Source organism: Mustela putorius, unplaced genomic scaffold (assembly GCF_011764305.1).
Source record: "Mustela putorius furo isolate JIRA1106 unplaced genomic scaffold, ASM1176430v1.1 tig00003853_pilon_pilon_pilon, whole genome shotgun sequence".
Taxonomy (NCBI): domain Eukaryota; kingdom Metazoa; phylum Chordata; class Mammalia; order Carnivora; family Mustelidae; genus Mustela; species Mustela putorius.
The window spans coordinates 27,915,854-27,937,285 of record NW_025422005.1 but is presented as its reverse complement, the minus strand read 5'-3'; the positions used below and the strand labels follow the sequence as shown (position 1 = coordinate 27,937,285).

Genomic DNA, 21,432 nt, shown 5'->3' with positions numbered 1-21,432 from the left:
AGCTTGGGTCCCGGGTGTTCTCTGAACCCCAGACTCTCTGTGTTAGCGATGTTGATGGCAACAAAAGATCAAAAAACCTGCCATTTGTCCAGGGCCCGGGTAAGTACTGCGCACCGTTCTAAGTATTCTACAGAATTTATCTCATTCCTCCTTCGTGGCATTTTGGTACTATTACGGATTCCATTTTGGTACTATTACGGATTCCATTCTGTAGTTGAGGAACCTGAGACAGAGAGGTGAGCGTAATCCCCCAGGTCGCACAGCAAATTGTGGTTGAACCTGGCATTCTGTCCCCCAAATTCATAACCATAACCCCATGGAGCAGAGGAGCAGGGGACTTCTCTGTCTCCTCCTGCTCTCCTCCAAGCCTCTGGTCCTCTAGCCGGGGCTGGCTTGGCCCCTAGGCTTTCCCACCTCTGTGCAGGTCTCTCCTGTCCCACGCCGCCCGCCTGCCTCCCTGCCCCTCTCTGGGGACCTGCCGCGGGCTCCCCCTCCTCATGGCTTCAAGGCGGGGGCTCATTTGAGTGCATCTGAGATCGATGTTGTACACGAGAAGGTGCAAATGTAACGCTGGCTAAAGAGCATAATAGAATTTATGGAAATCGCTGGCTCGCACCACAGCCCGAGCAATGATGGAGGTGATTATTAATTAATCATGGTCTTGGGGGAACAGTATCAGTGCAAAGAGTAATTAAAATGAAGCATTGTACAGTTGTACCGAATGATGATTTATGAGCCCGAGGAATTGCCGCTCTGCCCTCTCCCTTCCGGCAGGCTCAGTGGGAAGGATTAACAGGACGGATTGTTTTCAACAAAACCAGTGGCTTACGGACAGATTTTGATCTGGACATCATCAGCCTGAAGGAGGACGGCCTGGAGAAGGTACGGGGTACTCAGGAGAGGGAGGGACCAGACCTGGGGGATTCGACATGACCTGGCATGGCCTGTGCCTTGGCCCTTCGGAGAACCTGAAGGCATGGTTGGGCTGGAGGGGTGCAGAACACAGTGGCCATGGCTGACAACCCAGCGGTCACCCTGTGAGCACAGGCCCCCCGGGGGTGCTTAACCTTGGAGCAGTAATGTAAAGCTTAGGGAGGGGACAGAAGGACAGACCTGACTTTGGGTAACAAACTTCAACAACTAGGGGGTGCCTACCTGGGGAGTAGTAATCTCACTGTCACTGGAGGCATTTAAGCAACAATTAAGCAACATGATTGCTTATGTGAGAACCAGAGTTGGTTCTTATCCTTGAAGACAGGTTGAAGCGTATGGATTCTGAACACTCCACTCTTGGTTTCTAAGGCCTCAGTGATTCCGGGGGTCTGGATGAGGATGGTAGACCCTTCTGGGGCTGAGGCCTCCATCTAGCCACCAGCAAATGTTTATAATGAAGCCAGTTCTGCTCTCTGGGAATCATCCACCTATTCTGTCAAGTCAGGCTGTCGGGTTGAGGAGAAGAGTCCACATTGGCCCCTAATTCTGCACATCCCTGGGACCTTGGCCCGAAGGCTCGGCCACCCTCTCTCACACCAGGGCGACTGTTCAGCCCTGGGAGTGAGGGTACGAAGTGCGGGGAGCAAAAGCCCAGAGAGGGAGGCTCTGATGCTTATGCACCTTTAGGATGCCCTGATTACTCTCCCGTCCCCCGCTGTCTGACCTGGGTCAGGCCTCTCCCTTGGATGATTTCAGCACCCTGGCTTCTCCACCTCTACCCTGAGCCTCCCGCCTTCCTGAGTGTACACACACACACACACACACACACACACACACTCATGCGTGCACAGCTTCCCAGAGCACGACCCTGCCCTGCTCCGCTGGTGTCCGTGGTCTCCCAGCGCCGAGTGAAACCCCAGCCTCTCACCTGGGCCTTTATGGCTCTCTAAGAAATAACCCAATCTGCCTTTCCAGGCCCAGGCTCCGAGCCCCCAGAACATTACCTATGGCCCATTCACACCCACTCCCATGGGCCCCTTTTTTGCCCTTGGGGCTCCCTGCTTGTATGAGTGGCCTCTGTCTCCTGGGTTCCCTCCGTCAGGCACACACCTGGCTGTGGCTGGGTTGTACCTCATGGCCAAGTTGATTCCATTCACCTCGGAGTCTCCCCATAGACTCCTGGGGGCCCCTGGGCAGAGGCGGCCAGGGAAACCCCACCTCTCCTCTATCACTCTTTCATGCCACATCCAGCATCAGCCCCTGAGGCACAGGGGCGGCGGCCTCTGCTCCTAAAATCAGGGAGACCTGTTGGTCCAAGTTCTCATGGGGCAGTGCTTCATGCTTCAACCTGGCCGCGCAGGGGGGCCCTTCCGCGTCTGCCAGTGTCGCTGCAGTGATTCCCACTCAAATGGGGTCTCATTTGTGCTCTGTCAGCTGTCGGCCTCTGGGGCTGGCCTCAAATTCTGAGGAGGGCTTCCGGCTACCCAGACACCCCCACTAGGTGCTGCCGGCCCTGCAGCAGACCTTGGCAGTGGATCATAACAGCTCTCCCTCTCAGCCCATCCCAGCAGCCTTCTCCCAGGGACGGAGCGACTACAGCTAACACCCAGGAAGAGCCCTCCCACGGGCCCTGCTCACAGCCATCTGGACTTAGGGCAGACAGTCTCTGTGGGGGCTGGGGACTCTTCGGTCCTAGCCCTTCATACGTCCCCAGGGCACCTGGTGCCTCACAGTTGGAAGTCATAGATGCTTGTGGGGGACAGGATTCCAGCTGCTCAGGAACCTCTGGACAGATGTTTGTGGGGTCTCCAGGTGGGCTGCTGGGGCCCCTCGTGAGCTCAGCGCACCTGAGAGAAGGGTCTCTCTGACACCATCCTCCTCTGGGCTCTGCGGGGTTTGCGAAGACAGAAATCCTGCCTGGAGAGGGTGCTAAGCCCAAACACAGCCACCTGCCTCTTGTCCCCTGGCTTCTGTTTGCTAAGCCGGGTCACGGCTGATCCCACCAGCTCCCGCCCATGGCTCTGGGAGGATTAGGGCAGAATTACCCAGGCATAATTACAAGGCCCCCTGCTATCTGCTTTGCACAGCTCTCTGAATGGGATGTTTGCGTTCGGCCTCTCTGTTTAATTGATTAAGTTTCCTGAGTGCCCCCCAGCTAGGCCAAGGACAGAGTGGGCATGCCAAGACCATCCTTGAGAGCAGGGGAGCAGAGCTGGGCGGCAGCGCACCTTCCCAAGGCCCCGGATATTAGAAGGGTTAGTCAGCTGGCTCTTCCCTGGCCTTCTCCAGCTTCTGGCCTCGTAGCCACCAGGGCACTGTGGGGACACCAACGATGCCACCTTGGCCACCCCACCCCACCTGCCCACTTTACGAGTAAAACCACAAAGCAAACTGCCTCCAAACCCGGCGGCAATCGGGCCCGCAGGGAGGGCCCTCCACTCTGGTTTGCCATCCCCAAAACGGCTACAAAGACCCGCTCCTGCCCGGCCTGGCTTCCTGCAGGGGACACATCTCCTCCGCTGTTAACTCATTCTACAAATGCTTAGCGAACATCTCCCTGGCCCCAGGCCTTTCCCGGCTATGGAGGCTGCGTGGGTCTAGGAGGTGGCACCTGAGTGGAGACCCAGTGAGTAAGTGACTGGGTGCCCAGCATCTTCCCCAGAAAGAGGAGGCGCACCAGGCTTGGAGTACCTCTGCCCCAGGACCTCTGATTTCTTAGTGCACCTGCTTCACCTCTGGCTGGGCTGAGGTCTCCAGGCTGTATCTGTGCTTACCTTCTCCTCTGCATTTTCCCACCAGCTGTGCTGGGGTTGCCAGCAAAGGGGGGTAGGTGGCAGAATTCAGGAGACTCGACACCTTAAGGGCCTCCTCCTAGAAGAAGAGAGGCAACAGGGTGGTCTGAAAGGTCAGCTCCCAGCATGTTACCTCGTGATGCTCCTGAGGAAGGGGAATGAGCAGACAGCCTTGTGGTTGTGGAGAAAAGTTGGAAGGCCCTGTTCTCTGTCTGTCTGTCCATCCAGGTGGGTGTGTGGAGTCCTGCAGAGGGGCTCAACATCACGGAGGTCGCCAAAGGCCGAGGCCCTAATGTCACAGACTCTCTGACAAACAGATCGCTCATCGTCACCACTGTGCTGGTAAGAGCCTGCCACCCCTATGTGACTATGTGAGCCAGGGATGGGCTGGAGGGACCCAGACTGGGCAGCACAGACCGGGCATCTCTCGGGGCTGCTTCGAGGCTGGGAGGTGGGGGACGTGCTGTGGAAACACAGAGGGTCCCTCAGAAAGCCCCGCAGTCATTGGAACACAGTAACTTGTTCATGGTCACAGGCCAAAGACCCCAGGGGGTGGCTGTCAGTGGCCTGCTCCGAAAGGCGGGGCAGACTGGTCCTCACACCTGTCTGAGATCTGCTCACTGCAGAGGCCTGTGTGTTTGCATCTCCCACCACCCACCCACCCCTGAGCCCAAGTACAAACCACGATGGGGTAGACAGGGTAGCTGCCCTCTGCCCCAGGACTCTGGGCACCCCCCTCTTCACCTCAGCTCCCGGGGAAAGGCCCTTCTCAGGGGTCCCCCCAGCTGTGGTGGGTGCTGTGGCCACACCCGGAGAGCCCAGCCAGTACGGGGAGCCCACAGGCCATAGGCCACAGTACCCATCCCGAGAGCTCAGGTCCATGGTCACTCAGCTTGCCGTCCTCCCTCCATTCCCCAAACCGAAGAGCGCCTCCTTCTGCCCCAAGGTGTGGCTCTTGGCATCTCCGAGGTTCTCTGTACCTTGGAACTCAGCATGGGCAGAAGGACACACCCACGTCACTGCCCTCTTAACTGGCCAGTGTTGTGCCCCCTCCCCGTGCACCAGCCCTTTCTGAAAGGCCTCCAGGGGATCCAGAGACTCTGAACCCGCCCTTTCAGAGACGCAACACCGTTTTGGGGGACCCATGCTGGGCCATGCTGGGGAGAGGCAGCCTGATCACCACCCAGTAGCTTCTGACCAAAGATCTTTGGAGGGCAATTTTGGTCAGCTTCTCCTTATAACTGCTTATAACTAAGCACATACAATACAATAAATGCATGAATATGAATAGAGCAAATCCTGTATAGAGTGGAGGGCTCAGCAGGGTTTGGAGGGCTCGGACCAAGTAAGGCTGCCTGGGATGGACCCAGAGAGCAGGGCTGCACACCTGGCTCAGGACCCCTCCAGGGCGCCAGGGTACAGTTGCCCCACCTGCCTCCCACTGGCGGGAGGGGCAGCTCAACTGGGCACCACGGAACGGTCCTGTGCCCTCCCCCTAGTGTGACTCACCAGACATATGCTTGGTGACAAGTGGTGGGCACCCCGGAGCAAGAAGGGGCATGGTAGGTAAACCCCATCCTCCCAGTAAGCGGCAGACACCAGGGGCACCAGTGTAGTCAACGTAATCAAGGGAGCACCTGTAGCCCGTGGGCCTCACCCCCAGTGTCCAAGGTTGTACCACTGAGAGGATTTGTGTCAAAGGTGATGGAGCCCTCACAGTGGTTCTGGACATACTGGTGACAGAGTCAGGACAGGAGGGCTGGGGAGATGCCTGCTCCCCCTCCCCAGGTTTGGGCATGAGCTCCCCTCCCCCAGCATTGCCCTCAACACCAACACCTGCCTTTATTGACCAAATAAAAAAAATATAAAAATCAGACTCCTGAGACCAATAAGTCAAAGGATTTCATCAGGAACAGGGGAGAAATTGTTAAAAAAAAAAAAAATCTAGAAAGATTAAAAAGAAACAAACAAAAAAGAGCAAAGGGATTAAAGACTGATGAGCCATTGAAGGGGTATTGATGTGGATGCAAACAGAAAGGGAACAAAAGAAAAAGGTGAAAGGGAAAATAATAATGAGAAAAATGAAAATAAGGCACGAGATGAAAAGGGAAGCCATCACGGAAGATGAGAAATTAAAATAAATAATTAACAGCTCCAGCTAGACAAGGTAAAAAATGTAAAACCGAAATGTCAGAAAGCAAAAGGATAAAAGTGTGACAAAGCTAAAATATAAAAGGGTAAAAATAAAATAATAAAAAGGTGGTAAAAGATTAAAAACAGAGCTGCATAAAGTGTGAGATATAAATAAAACACTTCGCACAAGACGAGATTAAGAAAGGTAAAACGAGTGTGCTCGGAGAGATTAGGAAGCAGGGTGATGATGTGGGCCGAGATGATTCAGCCACAAAACAATGCCCTCAAGGGAGCGGCAGGCTAGACCTAATGCACCGGAAGGAAACCGGATACACACACCTTGAAAGACCATGGACGTGCATTTTGCTAAAATGGCAGCAGCAGCCTGATTTCAAGGGCGTGAAACCCTTCTGCAAAGGTGCACGGAATTTATCTACGCCTGCAGTGGCAGGATCCGGCAGACATCCTATGCCCTTCTGGAAGCCTCTTGATCAACACTCACAGGTTCTTGCAAAGGTCCCAACCTGATGCACTCAGTCCCTTGCTGGAAGTTTCACCCGCAGTATCCTGCTGGCTCTCAGGCACCCCTGGGGATGGGGAAAGAGAGAAGCCCCTCTTGGCCCATGGCCCGCACCCAGCCCTATCTGCCCCCCCTGCCCCTCATCCGGGCGAACACTAGCTCAGCAGCCGCTAGGGACTTGCAGTGTGACCGGGGTGCAGGGGCAAGACTGTGAGCACAGACACTTGGGTCTGAGCCCTGGCTTCCCAGTTAATTAGCTGTGTGACCCCAGGAAATTGCTTCACTGCTCCATGCCTCTGTTTCCCCACCTGAAAAAGAAAGGTGGTACTAATTGTATCTACTTCATGGAGTTGTCAGTCTGGGGGATTAATCTGAATGACACCGAGTGCATGCGGAATGAGAGCTGCTGTTGTTCCTCATGACTGAAATTTGATCACAAATCCAGGCCCCAGGGAGCTCAGGTCTAGTACAGTATGCAGAGTGTTCTAGAGAAAGCCTCTGCTTCTGTCCACCCCTGAGCCCTGAACTTCACTGAAGACTGACCCTTGACCATGACCTCGACCATGACCGCAGAGGTTCTTCCCAGCACAGGGTAGCTCAGAGGCTTCAGACTTGCCTTCTACAGAACCTGCCACCCCCACCATGGTCAACACTACCCTGCCTCTTGCTTCCTTGTTTCCTGACAGGCCTTCAGGGCCCCTGAAGGCCTTAGGGTCTGTGACCTTGACCTTCTGTGGCCCTCAAATCTCTGGTCTCCTGTTGATAAGACAGACTCCAGACCCAACCACGACCTCATCATCTGCTTTGCTCAAAGTCTGTGCTCCTGGGCCTGACATCATAATGATTCCCTCCCCCACCCTCCCACTCCCGCCCCCGTTGGCCTTGACCTCTGACATCACAGCTCACCCACCCAAGTCAATGTCCCGCGCACTCTTAACCCCATCCTGCAGTGTCAGATACTCGCATGGGCAGGGGGCGGCCCATGATTGCTTTCTGCATTCCCCGATGCCCAGAGCTCATGGAGGGTAGGGTTTGCTTCTCCCTGTGGGTCAGTGAGAGAAGTCCAGTCTTTCCTGGAGGAAGAGAAATGGCCCGGAAAACATCTGGAGGATCCCCGACGGGGACGGGCTATGACACACAGCCTTTGCACTGGTCTCTGAGAAACTCTCTGTGCCCAGCTGAAAATGTCCTCAGTCTCCCGAGCGAGAGAGAGGCCCACTCCCCCATGGACGGACCTGGGGCCTCCTTCCTGAAAACCTTGAGATGGTCCAGATGCTCCTGAAAGTCTCAGCATGGTCCACCTGTCTTGGAGTCCTGGGGGGGTGCTCTCAGGTTGAGGCTCTTAGGGGCAGGGGCGCCAGTTGTAAAAAGGGGCCTAGCCCTAGCTGCTCTGGATGAAAACCCAGCCCAGCGGTTGGCAGCCTGAAAACAGGGCCAGCACCTCCTGCTGAGAGCACTGTGTGGGGGGGGGGGGGGGTGAGGGGGGCCAGCCTGCAAGGGTGTTGTCTGGGAAACGGCACTTTGAGTGACAGGCAGATACCCAAGCTGGGTTCAGGAAGATCCGACTGCTTTGCCCCCGGAGAATAGGGCTGGGCCCTTAATGAGAGGGGTTTCTGCTCGCTCTTTTCCCTGGAGTCTGGGCACAGGGGAGGGGCGCAGTTCCCTGTGGGCTGTTGGACACCTGCCTCCTCTTCTCCCCTATCCCTAACCCTGGAGTTAAGAACAAAGGCTGCCTTACCCTGGGCACACAGATGGATGGAGCCCTAACTGCATCCACCCTGGCCCTCAGAGCTGCAGATGGCCTTCCCCGTGTCTGAGGTTGAGAGCCTGGAAGCCTCCCATCTCTCACCCCCTCTCTGCCCAGCCCCAGCTTCTGTTCTGGTTCTGCTCTCCCATGGGCTCATGAAAAATTCATCCACTCCAACCTCAGCTCACATGCCGAGAAAACACACCTGCCTCACTCCTGGGGGCCCTGCCTTTGAAGGTTCAGAGTTCTTTAGGCTGCTGAAGAAAGCAGCGTCTGGGTGCATGTGTGGGTGCGGGACTGGACCAGCCGCACACGGGTGTCTGGAGTCACACCGGTGGGTATATTTGTGCCCTGTGCACATAGTGACCTCATAAGACTCAACGGCCAGGCAGGCAGAACCCCTAGCACAGGGCAACAGGAGAAGCAGAGAAGCCAAGGAAGGCCAGGGTGTGTGGGCTGGGAGGGCGGTCCCAGGCCAGGGACTGCTCTAGACCCCACCTCTGGGATGGACAGGACTCCAGTGCTCTGTCCTGGTTCTAACAGGCAGAAGGCAAGGTCTTGGGTCCAGAGCCTTCAGCCTCTGCGGCCAAGCAGGGCCAGGCAGACAGAACATCGAGAACGTGTACACCCGTGCTGGTAGTATTGTGTATACAGGTGTGCACTTGTGTGAATGTGCGTCAGAGGGGAGCCTGGTAATGCGGGTGCCGGGCAGCTCACCCTTGCATCCTCCTCTCCCCACAGACCCCTTTCCAACTCCACAGGTCCTGCAGCCAGGGGAGAAGCTTAGCACACGGCCCGGCTCTCCCGCTGGTGTAAGTGATCAGAAAGAAACCAGACAGAGAGCTCTGGCCGCGAAAAGTCGGAAAAGGTTATTTTTCTGGACCCCTGTTTCCTGTGACTTGTTGAAGAGAAATATTACCCTGCTCCTACGGCAGTTCTCCCAGAGCAATAGGGGAGCGTGAAGTTATGAAATTGAGGGCACCTTCACCGAGCAATCGATTAGCAGCCGAGAGAGCTTGTGAATTGGCTGTCTGGACATTTCCAGTAATAAATTGTGAAATAGTCCATGAATAAGTAGTTGGCGGAGTTCAGAATTACCCCCTAGGAAATGTTGCAGGTCTAGAGACACATTACTAAGGCGAGCACCATTTTAATGCTCTGGGCTTTGGCTGTTAAATATGTATGCCATCCGCAGAGCACTTCCCGAAATTAATGGCATTTTACAGCTGCTCCGAAGGCAGCGTATTTATATGGAGATGTATAGATTCTGGGGCTGCGTTGGCTTCACAAAGGAAGTGCTAATTTTAGAGAATAGACCCAGGGAGGGGCGTGGAGGGAGGGTCAGGAAGTAAGCCACCTCAGGGACCTTTCCCTGAAATGGTTTTCCAGGGCCAGCTAGGGTGTTTTGTTGACCTTGGGCATGGTCTCTAGGCTGGAAAGGGCACTGCAGGCACAGGCGACCCAGCACACGGAAAGACGGTAACGATATTAACAAAAATCAATCCGTCGATCACATTGGCAGCTTACCTTTGCCAGGCGCCGTTGTAAGTGCTTTTCATAGATTGGTTCCTTTACTCCTCCCAGCAACCCTGTCTGGTGGGGTCCAGGATTCTCCCCATTTTACAGAAGGAGGTCGATTTTGTCCAGGAACGTGTGTTTGGTTGGCCATTCTCCTGGGAGAGACCGTACCTTCTCCAGTTCTTTCTTGAACTCACATCAGGGCCAACTCGGACAGTGGTATACTTTGTTCACTGCACAAGAATGTCCGACCAGAAGGATCAGGGGGAGGGGTGGGTTCCTGAGGCTCCTGCCCCCAGGCCGCATGCCAGGGTTCTGGGCAACACCCTCCCAGAGACGGATTTGCATAATGACGTGTGTGTGTGTGTGTGTGTGTGTGTGTGTGTGTGTGTGTGTGCGCTTGCGCTAACCACAGCCCCCTTCCCTCCAGGTAACCCCTGCCCCTCCCTGATCCACCTGCGCTCTTCTCACCAACTTTGTGAGCTGCCCACTTGGTTGCAGGGTGGGGATGGGAGGCACAGAGATTCAGCATGGACTCTAGCCAGGGAAAGGGGTCCGGTGGAGCTGGGGGGAGGACCAAGGGTCAGTTGCCTGATATCTTCTACCTAATTAGACTGAGAGATGGTTTTTCTCAGAATTCCTGGAGAGGCAGGAACCCCTTGGAGGTTCACACACGCTCCCCCATCCTTCCTCTGAATCTTCCCAAAGGATTGTTGAAAATCTAGAGCAAATGAGTCCTAGAGTGGGACTAGGATTTTGAAAGAGGGAGGTACTGGGGGACCAGGAGCAGAGAATCCAGCCCTCCTACCACAGCGGGAGCCCAGCAGGAGGATGCTGGTGGGTTTCTGCTCTGGAGGATCTCCAGTGAGGGTGTTCTCAGGGCCTTCCATGGCTCACTCTGTCCCCAGGGGCCCATAGTGTCAAAGGAATAGCCATGCTGGTCGACAGATGATGAGAGGCCTCCACAATTGGGTATGTGCCCTTCTCGTGGGCCTGTGCACATGAGATGCCCAGTACATGTACCCTCTGCCAGCTACTGCTTATCACCTGTCGGCTGAGGACCTGAGGCAATCTGACATGGGTAAGGGGGTAGGGGGTACCAAGGTGACCTTGGGGAAGGTTAAGGCACAGGAGGAGGCCAGGAGCTGCAGACAGGAAGCAGGGGAGCCAGACTCTATCAGACTGCAGTTCAACTCCTGTGTGACCTAGAGCAACTTACTGACCCTCTCTGAGCGTGTTTCCTCATCTGCAGCATGGGTGTGATGTCATCTGTCCTGCAGGCCTTGGGGGCCTGAATCAAACAGCCTGTGTGAGACCCTGAATTGGTGTCTGGTGCATAGTAGGAGCTCAGAAAGATACTGAGTTGGCTCAGGGGTGACCCATCCACCATGGCCCGGGGATGGGGACTTGTCGGTGAAGCTGGGTGGGTGGACCCCGTAGAAACATGGACTTGTGCACTGACCTGGACTTTGGGTCCCTGCTGTAGGCCTGGATTTTGCCAAGTCAGAGCCCACAGTTCTCACCCCGTGGACCTCAGACTAGACCAGGTCAATGGCAACTTCCCACTGTCTTGTCCTGCCTCTTCCCCCAGTTCTCTGCAGGGAGGCAAACAGCTTGTTTCTCTCTCTCTCTCTCTCTCTTTTTTAAGATTTTATTTATCTTTTTGACAGAGATCACAAGCGGCAGAGAGGCAGAGAGAGGGGGAAGCAGGCTCCCTGTTGAGCAGAGAGCCCAGTGTAGGGCTTGATCCCAGGACCCTGATACCACGACCTGAGCCAAAGGCAGAGGCTTTAACCCACTGAGCCACCCAGGCGCCCTTAAGAGCTTGTTTCTAAATGAGAAATCAGACCGAGTTGTGCCCTCATCACAGCCCCTTGCTGGCTCCTGGTCGCCAGGCAGGGAGGGAGCCTGAGATGGGACAGGTGGATGTGTGTCCTGGCTACTGAGCTACCTGCCGAGGGCCCCTTACCCACCAGGAGAGGTGCCCTGGATCTTGGGGCCTCTGGCTCAGTGAGGGGGTTACAAATGTGCACTTCAGGGCTACACCCACCTGAATTCAGATGCTTTCCTTGCCAGCGTAATGGTGTGAGCTCAGCTCGCACCAGTCACGCGTCCTCGTGAGTTCACTCTCTGCATCTGTCAGGTGGGACTGTGGGGCCCTCCCCCCGCAGGGTGACATCAAGGTTAAATGAGGCAATGCCATTTGTCTGTCCAGCACGCCCTTGCTGGGCTGTGGGCTAGGCCCTCCACAGGCGCTGGCAGTTGCTGATTTCCTTGTGCAACCCAGGTCCACATCCCTCACTTACCCAGCAGATCCTCAGGCTGGGGACTGAGATCCTCGGGAGGACAGAAATATATCAGGGGGAGGAGTCAGGGAGCTTACTGGATGGAGGGTCTGGTGTGGCAGGGTTCTCACGCAAGAGCAGACATCAGAATCCCCTGGAGGGCTGCATTTCTTTTTTTTTTTTTTAAAGATCTATATATTTATTTGAGAGAGAGAGTGGGGGGAGGGGCAGAAGGAGTGAGAGAATCCCAAGCAAACTCCCCACTGAGTGTGGAGCCCAACAGGGGACCAGTCGACCACCCTGAGATCATGACCTGAACTGAAATCAAGAGTTGGATGCTCAACAGACTTAAGCCATGGGGGCGCCCCTCCCCTGGAGGGCTTCTTGAAACAGATGGCTGGGCTCCAACCCCAGAGTTTCAGGCCCAGTGGTCCACGTGCAGCTGAAAAGTCTACATTTCTCACAAGTTCTCGGGTGCCGCTGAGACTGCTGATCGGGGACCACACTTGGAGAACCGCCGGCCTTGCGCGGATGGTGTGCTAGAGAGCATGGGATTCGAATCCCGATCGCCTTGAGTCCAAATGCCTGTCCCACCCCTTACCAGCTCTGTGACCGTCAGACAGTTCATCATAAATACCCTCCAAGCCCCCGCCTCGTGCCAGGGGCCACGACAAAGTACAGATGAGCAGAGGCTCCAGACCAAGCTCTCCCCCGGACCCATGCCGCCTTTGTCAGCCCCTCTCCCGTCTGTCCCTGCAGGAGGAGCCCTTCGTCATGTTCCGGAAGTCTGACAGGACCCTGTTCGGGAATGACCGCTTCGAGGGCTACTGTATCGACCTGCTCAAGGAGCTGGCCCATATCCTAGGCTTCTCCTACGAGATCCGGCTGGTGGAGGACGGCAAGTACGGGGCGCAGGACGACAAGGGCCAGTGGAACGGCATGATCAAGGAGCTCATCGACCACGTAAGCAGGAAGGGAGCCCCTGGGGCTAGGGACGCCCTGGGAGGCTTGGTCAAGTCCAGTGCATGTTGGGGTGGGGCATCCCAGCAGGTGAGAGCCCTGGAAGCAGGGGAGATAGAGACAAAGGTCCTTGGGAAGGACCCACTCCCATGCGCCTGCCTTGCTCGTGCTCCCCAGCATCCAGACACTGGCCTCCGCACAAGTCCACGTGCACTACCCCCCTCCCCTTGTGACTGAGTCTCTCCCGCCGGTATCTGGTGAGCTCACTTGGGAGGACTTCCCCAGCTCCTCGCTGCCTCTCGCTCCTTTAGGGGAGACCAAAGGCTGTCCCAGTCACGTGGGAAAGGCGCCAGTACAAAACACTTCCCAAACTCCAGGACGCAGAGCTAGGTCTGTCCCTGCCTGGAGTGGCTTTGGCTGCAGGGGAGAGACCGGTGGTGCAGGAAGTTGAGGGCTGTACGAGGGGAGAGGCAAGGCTCAGCTGGGAGTTCTATGCCTGAGGTGAGGGAGAGTACCGGGGAAGCAGCCAGGCAGGGCTTTGGGAAGAAGGAGCAGCTGTTGGGAGGGGCCTGGGGCTTGTGGGACCCTGGGAGGAAGACAGAAGCCATAGTGTAGGGTCGCCCCAGGCGGGGGCAGGCAGGGGCCCTGGGTTCGAGGGCCAGTACCCCACTCAGCAGCTGTGTGAGTAGGGGCCCGTGAGGAGAAACCTCTCTAAGTGACTTCCCATCTCTGGAACGGGCGTCATTCCTCAGAGGATTATTGTGACCCTGGATGGAAGGACTAGGAGCAGGGCGTGGCCCACCGCAAGGCCTCAGGAAGAGGGAGGCTTGTCAGGTGCCCTGCAGATGCGGTCCGCGGGAACTCAGGTTCTGGCCCCATGTTAGCACCTCGTAGGTGTATGACCAGGAATGTTCGTCAACCTCCCTGAGTCTCAGTGTCTCCACGTCTAAAATAGGAAGGGACAACCATCAGAGCTCCCGCAGCTGCTGCAGGAATGGAAGGAGGAGCCATTTGCACAGGCTCAGCTGGCCCGTAGCAAACGTTTCCTGCCTTTCCGCCCAGGCCCCTCAGCTTTCCAGAGGCATCTGTCAGCAAAGAGCTGCTAACGAATGCCAGGACCTGATCTATACCAGACCCCTTATGTTCTCCTCCCTCAGTTATCCTCACAAGATCCTTGTGAGGTAGGTCCTGCTCCCACCACCCATTTTACAGATGGGGAAACTGAGGCAGAGAGCAGCGAGGACCCACGGCTCGTAAGTGATGTTCAAAGCGGCAGAGTCTTTGGAGGTTCTCTGCTTTCGGAAGCCCTGTGCTCCAACCCGTGCGAAGAGCCATCCTGACCCCAGGAGCCAGGGCAAAGTAGGCTCCTGTAGTGTAGATCTTGGCATGGAAAGTACCAGCCATGGGAATTGTTACCGTGCAGGGGAGATACTCTACAGGGAACCTAGAGCCTTGGAGGGGAGGGAGCAGCGGGAAGGCTCAAGCAAAACCTTCATTTCCTAGGGCCTCCAGAACTCAGTGGAAGGCTGGTGGGAGAGGCTTCTGGTCGGTCACCAGCACGAACTTGGGCTGGGCTTGACTGTGCACGTCCCCTGGACAAGTTTCTTGGCCTCTCCCTGTCTCAGTTTCCCTATCTGTAAAACGGGAATGACAGTCATAGAGGCAGCCCCATAGGCCGTGAGGGCTAAGCTCACACACGTGCGTTATGTCCTCTGCACCCTGTCGGTCCTTGTCTTCTTATTTTTATCTGTATCGTACGGTTACTCCTTCGAGGCCGGGGAGGGAACTTGAGGCCTTCATGTCCCCGGGCTCCTAGGTTCTAACGCAACATCGAGAATACGAACACTGAATATGGACTCCCCACCCTGTGTTCTTCCCAGCAGGTTGAGCGGCTGGGAGGAGACAGCTGGTGGGGAAGCTCTCCTAGATTGTGGAATCCAGTGTAAATGGAAGGGAGTGGTGTTGTCACCATTATTAGTAATAACTATAATTATTATGGAAATTAGTCAGCAGGCCCCAGAGGCATCTCCATTTATCAGCTCCCCTACTCCTGCTTGGTGCCAGGGCCCTGGAATGCGGGGTCCCAGTGGGTGCCAGCGCCTGTTGTTTGCAGAGGTAGGCTGGACCGGGAAGTGGGGCGGTCCCGTGGAGCGTGGGGGCCACCTGTGGAAGGGAGCAGGGCCAGCGCCAGTCCTGGTGGCCACAGCATCTCCATCTCCAGGCTTTGAAGAGCATTTGTGAGGGGGCAGCTCAGAAACACTCAGCAGTAAGCCAGACCTTTCTCAGCTGACCCTCTGCTGGGGAAAAGAGGGGAGGTGGCCTCATCTGCGGCCTCTGTGCAGCGCAGTATCCATCAAGGCGCGGGCCCTGACGGGACAGGCAGGGGACCTTGTTAAACCCGATTCCCTACAATTGATGAGCCTATTAATCCTAGCTTGGTGCCATTTTTAATAACATCATAACCATTTATTAGTGTCGTCAGATAATTAGTCTTCTCGCTAGCTCATAGATAGCGTGGTAAAGGCTTGGCAATATTATTACTTTCTTATTAGGGATCTGAACGCAGACGTAAAAGTGATGAATGCCTACCTTTGTGAGAATCTGCCCCCCGAGGCCCATTTGGAGGCCCTGGGTGGAGCCTCTGACCAGCAGGACTTAAGAGGTCCTTCTCGGGCACTCTGCTTCCTCTGTCCCATGCCAAACGGCCTTCCAGGGATCCAGGCTCACGGAGGAAGACGGGACAGGTGGGGGTGTGACCCCTCCTGCTGACACACTCCTCGCACCCCTGTCCCCGCTCAGTGGGCTCCAACGGTGCGAGCAACAGACAGATTGGACGGAGCAGTGATTTCGCTCTCTGTCACCCCGCCTCTCGCAGATTCTTGCTCTCCCCAGCTTTACTGCCCGCTCCCTCTCATTTCTCCTCTCTCAAAGGTATTCTGCCTACGTCCACGTCCGTGCCTTAAATTACTCTCAGGTGTGTTAGTGACCCTGGAATCCAAGAGAGAGGACTTCAGATTCCGGGTCTAGCCCGTATGCAATCTCTCTGGCCTCTCTTTCCACATCTATGAGATGGGAGTAATAAAAAAGCCTTCCTCCCAGGGATTGTAGGATGATTTAATGAGATATGGCCTGAAGATGCTTAACAGAGGGCTTGGTGCTCAGTACGTGAGCAGCCCCTGGGCGCTGTCCTGTGGCCTTCCCTCCAGGGTCAGCCCTGCTGTCTAAAAGTACACACGTGGATGAACGCAGTGGCCGGGCCCGGCCATGATCATCCTGGTGGGCCACAGTGACCCGGGATCTAAACCTTGCCCCTCTGATTCCAAACAGAAGCCTTGGGAAACTGATTCACAGGGATCAGACACACAGAGAGCGGAGGCACACGGCAAGGCATCATCCCCCTACTCCCCTTGGGGACCTTGGCCTTTCCTGACACCTGCCATCCAGAGCTTCTGTCCTGGGTGCTAAGCGGAGGCATTTGGGTTTCAGCCTGAGAGCTACAGGGGTGGACACAGCTGGAAGGGAGTGACAAGAGCATCAGGTGGAGGAAAATCACTGTGGTGGGGCTGCCCAGGAGCCAGTCTGGAGGCCGTGGCTGGGGCCCCAGGTGAAGGAGAGCGTGGTGGAGAGAAAGAAGGGAACGCTGCTTTGGGAAGGGACGAGCTGGGTGGCTTGGCACGGTGACGGGAAGGGAGAATGGGGAAGATTGGTAGATGGGCTGGATTTGGGAGGTGAGGGACAGGGAAGATTTTTGCACGAGGACAGGTGTGAAATTCCAGCTGGGAAGTTGACAGTGTCATCCCCAAATCGAGGAGTGGAGGAGGCACGGAGGTCATGCTGGGACTGAGGTGCTGGGAGGTGGTGGCTGGCCATATAACTGGGCCGTCAGAGGAGACAGCGGGGCAGGAGTTCAAGGCTTGGGAGTCACCAGCCCAACCTTGGAGGGGACCTCAGGAGGCAGCCGGAGGCGGGATTGCCGGGCCGAGGACAGATGGGACCCTGGGGAGGACCCGAACGACAAGGAAGCATAAGGAGAGAGGAAAACGAGGACGCCACAAGACGCCGGAGCCACCAAAGCCAGAGAGGAAGGAGGAGAGCCAGGAGAGCAGGGGTGACCGAGGCCAAAGGAGGAGAGGTTCCCGGAGAGGTGTGGGCACAGGGTCACACGTGGCAGGCAGGGAGCTTTTCAAAGGAGAGGCGTGAATGGTGAATGGCATCCGCGTGCAGGCACAAGCGACAGGGTCAGCCCCAGGCTGGGGACTTTCTTCTCTGTGAGCCCAGAATCCTGTCCTGGCTGCTCTCCGAAGCCCTGGAATCAGAGGGGCCCGGTTTGGCAGAGACGAAGCAGGAGCGTGGCCTTAAGGGAATGCGTACAGGCCCTCCAAGTCACAGCAAGCCATGGTTCTCCTCTCTCCATTGTCACGTCTCACTTAGAGCAGGTGAGGAGGTTTTCCTGGCTCGTGGATGAGGCTGGACCAAGACAAGGGTTAGAACGGGGAGGAGCCACAGAGCAGTCGTGGGTAGCCTGGGCTTATCATCCTTTCCCTTGTGAGAGAAGTAGTACCGTCCAGACATCCCCTGTACCTCCTGGTCATGCTGAGTGCTGAGCAGAGGGGATGGCATCGCTCCAGGGGCCCATCCCCCCTCCCCACCCTTCTTCCAGACAGTGAGCGCCTGATGAACAGCTCTTGGCTGCTGCCTGAGCACCCGGCGTGGGCCAGGCACATGGAGCAGGTGTCGATGAATTAGGGTGTGTGAGGGAGTGCATGGACTCACACACCCTCCCCAGGGGCGAGGCTGCGGGGTCCTAAGCATTGAACTTCCCATCCTGTGCCTGCGGAGGGTCAGGTGTCAAGGCTATGGCTCCATCACGTATGGTGTCCCCTGCCATTCAACCAGTAATTAGATCTTAGCTCTGGCCTCCATGCATTCTTGGTAGCAGCCACCCCAAGCCCCTGTTCGTGTGGCCAGGAAAGGCTCTGGCGAACCACCTCCTCCAGGCTGGCCAATGCCCTTTAAAGCAAGACGTGCTGGGAGCTCTCTGGGGGCAGGTGGAGGCCTGGGTGGGACAGGGCAGTGGAGGGCAGGGGATTCCCCAAGGGCACGTGATTGTGGACTCCTGGGAGGGCAGCCCAGTTGCCAGGGCAGTGACCCTGAGCTGCCTGAGAAGGGGCAGGGAAGCAGGCCCGGGATGTAGGAAGGACCGGGCCACACTGTGATTCACCAAAGAACTGTTAGCTGCCAGGACCCAGGCAGCAGGGACCAATCTGGGAAAAACCTGGAAGAAGCCTGGCTAGAGGTCGGGGTCCAGCCAACCCAGGGCCAGAACAGTCCAGGCACAGGTACAACGGCGCTTCCAGAGTGAAGGGGGATTGGAGGGAAAGGAAAGTCAGAGGGAGCGAGAGTTGCACCCTGCTGAGGGTCAACTATTCCTTCATTCGTTCCACAGACTTTTCTGGAACAGTCTCAGCTGGGCTCCTGGACAGCAGGAAGAGGCTGAGGAAGAGGCTTAGATGCTAACACCTAGCTCTGGGGTGTGGTGCCAGGGAGCGAGTGAGGGCCAGGGGTGTGGAATGCCGAAGCAAGAACTTGTTATTGAGCCCGTCAGCACTGAGTGGGACCAGTCCCTCACTCGACACCCTGGAAAATACTTGCAGAGTGTGTCTCAGGATGAGGGGAGACGTGGTGGGGGGAGAGGTTTTTCCACAGGCTCCTGATTTCCAGGCGTTTCTGGATTTGACACGGCAGGCATGGGAACCCCTGGGGACCCTCAGCGGGCTGGGCGGGTCGGAAGTGAGTGTCTACTAGTGCCTACATGAGGATGGTCAGGGCCAGAGCCCACAACTTGGTGCTCAAGGGCAGGGGTCCGAACCCAGTCCCCGCAATATGTCAGACTCGGGGTGGTGACTAGAGAGATGGGAGCAGCCAAGGTAGATGCCCATGGCCCTTGCCCCTCGCCTCTCACCCCCACCCATGGGAACAAACAGTGAATCACCCAAGCTGACTTGTATTAAAACAGCAGTTGGCACCATAGAGCAGTGTAGGAGACTTGGGAGGTATAAGACCAGGAGAGATGACTGGGCTTCTCTGCCAGAGTGACTCTTCAGCAGAGACCAGAGAATGAGGAAGAGAAACCGAGGGACAGCTATCCGAAGCACAGACTGGATAGCTGAGCTCACGGAGCTCCCTGGGTGGAGGCCTGCAGCATTGGGCCAGGCCTGGGCGGACCCCTGCCTTGTGGTCACGCACGGTGTGGGGAAGGGAGCTTCCTCTGGAGGTGGGAACAGACATGCGGCCGCCCCCATCATGTGCCACAAAGTGGGGGACGCCCGCCCTGCTGTGACTTTGCTGGCACTCAGGAATCAGACCCTTCTCGCAGGCCTGGGAAAGGCACCGACTTCATTTCTCACTGCTGGCCGTCCAGCAGCTCGGGGACCCGTATATGAAGCCTGGATTGGTGACCCTTCCATCTACACAGGCATTTCCTAGCACCTGGCCTTCGGCTTTGGAGTTATGTAGGGGTTTTCCCAGGCTGTTCGTGGCCACGGTGCTGATGAAGTGTGACATCGGTGTCACACCAATCGATGTGTCCCACACACATCGGTGGGACATCGCCGGTACCACCCGTAACTAAGGGCACCCCTGTGAGAACTGCAGTGTGGCAGGCCAGCAGAAGTGCTTCCTGGGTGACCTTTCCACTCCAAAAGTTGCTCTTTCCAGTGTTCCCTGTGATGAAGCTATTCTTTTGGCCATTAAACGTATTGAGGTAAGAGCCCCATGCTAGCACAGAGGATAGGACCGTGGACAAACAGGCAGGATCGCTTCCCCGAGCTTCTGGGTCTCAATTCTCGCAGGAAGCAGTGCATGGACGGATGAATCTGTGTGACTCTTCAGCCTGGGAACGTGTCCTGAGAGACGGGTGTGTCCAGGTAAAGGCTTCCCTGGCTCACAGACCGGTGCCCGGGCTAGGAGCTCTGGGCTCGGAAACCGGTGGGAAGTGGCCACTGATCTATCCCAGGAATCCCTAGAGGAAAAGGCTGGAGACTTGGGAGAGGTGGGAGTAGCTCCTGAAATGTCTTCCCTGTCCTGTGGCTGGCAGCATGCAGAGGAATTGAGGGAGGGCACAGGGTCATTTCCAGCCCCCTGGCATGCAGCGGCAGGTGGCTCATGTGGATGAATGAAGGAAGACACAGACTTGGGAAGATGTCTCCCAACACGGCCAGTGAGCCCATGCACTATGGTCTCCCAGCCTCCAGGCAGACTGCAGTGCGACAGGAAGATCCGCTCTCAGATGTACTGGCCATCACCCCCACTGTGTCCCATATTCTCCCAAATACAGAACAGACCTGAACTCTGGCCTATTTCCAAGGCCAGGGAAGGTTCTGCCTCTGCCCCCACCTCTGGCCCCCTACCCAAGCCTGGGCCAAGGCACTTGCGAGCTAGGCCTACTGGGAGCTCACCTGGGGTGGGGCAGAGTCCTCGATGGAGCAGGACAGGCTTGGGGGGGACCACAGATGAACCCAAAGGGTGGACCCTCCCCAGAGTGGCCAAACAGTCTGGGCAATGACCGGGGCAGGATATGGAGCTTGAAGACGTCACTAGGACCTACCTAAGGATGGCCATGAGGACAGGTGAGGGCTTTCAGGGAACAGACCGGAAGTAAGGGACCCATCAAGGGCCAGGGTGCAAGGAGAGGAGGCCTCACTCTGGAAAAACACTGGTGAGAGACAGGCCTGGGTTGGGGGGAGTTCAGGACCCGGGCAGATTGGCATGGGTCACATGGCTTCGGGGAGAATGGGGGTGCTGAGCAGGGAAACAGAGGCCAGAGCTCAGTCCCCTTAGGCTGTGGTCAGGGTTGGTCGGGACCCTTGGGGGTACTTCATTGCTCAGTCTTGCAAAAGAACTTTACTGAGCCCCTTCTTGGGGCCGGACTTTGAGCTCACCCGAGGGATGCATCAGTGTGCGATCCAGGTCCCTCCCCGACCTCCTAGAGCTCACACACCAGCAGAGGAGCGAGGGAGGTACTAAACAGTGACTTACAAATAAGAATTTAGTTGTGATAAGGACATGGAGGAGCAGCACAAGGGGCACTATGGGAACGTATCACCAGGGCCTCATGGCATGTGGAGAGAGGGGGGGGGGTCACTACCCCCAGCGACCTGCTGGGCAGGGCCTGTCTGGGCTGATGCCACCTTCAGCCCATGAGGTGGGGAAAGGGGCAGGTGGTTGGAGATGCAGCTGTGGCTTGTCCCTCCTGGGGCCCCTGGGGTCCTGAAGCAGGGAACACCCGCCCTTCCTTCCTGAAGGAGAGAGGCTCAGCAGCTCTCCTGGGCCAGAGAGGGGTGCGGGCATCCTTCCTCACTGGCGGGTAGTGAGGCCACTACCGCTCAGAAAGCCAATGTGTGGATTACAGGTGTTGGGAGGTGACCCATCTGTGGACACTGAGGAATTCACCAGCACCGCTTCCCCTCTGTTGTAATGTGTGGGTCGTTGAGGTTGCTGGTTGTCAGGTCAGTGTCCATGGGCTTTCCGGGAGCACTGTGTTTT

General features: G+C 56.6%; 1 protein-coding gene across 2 annotated transcripts in view; it reads left to right on the top strand.

Moving 5' to 3' along the window:
- GRIK3 (glutamate ionotropic receptor kainate type subunit 3) overlaps positions 1-21,432 on the top strand; it is a 224,836-nt gene that overhangs the window by 167,502 nt on the left and 35,902 nt on the right. For both annotated transcript variants that reach the window (XM_004740762.3, XM_004740761.3), the window contains exons 8-10: positions 775-882; positions 3,954-4,067; positions 12,688-12,891. In XM_004740762.3, coding sequence (XP_004740819.1) covers positions 775-882; positions 3,954-4,067; positions 12,688-12,891 — 426 coding nt within the window. The remainder of the gene's footprint in view (positions 1-774; positions 883-3,953; positions 4,068-12,687; positions 12,892-21,432) is intronic.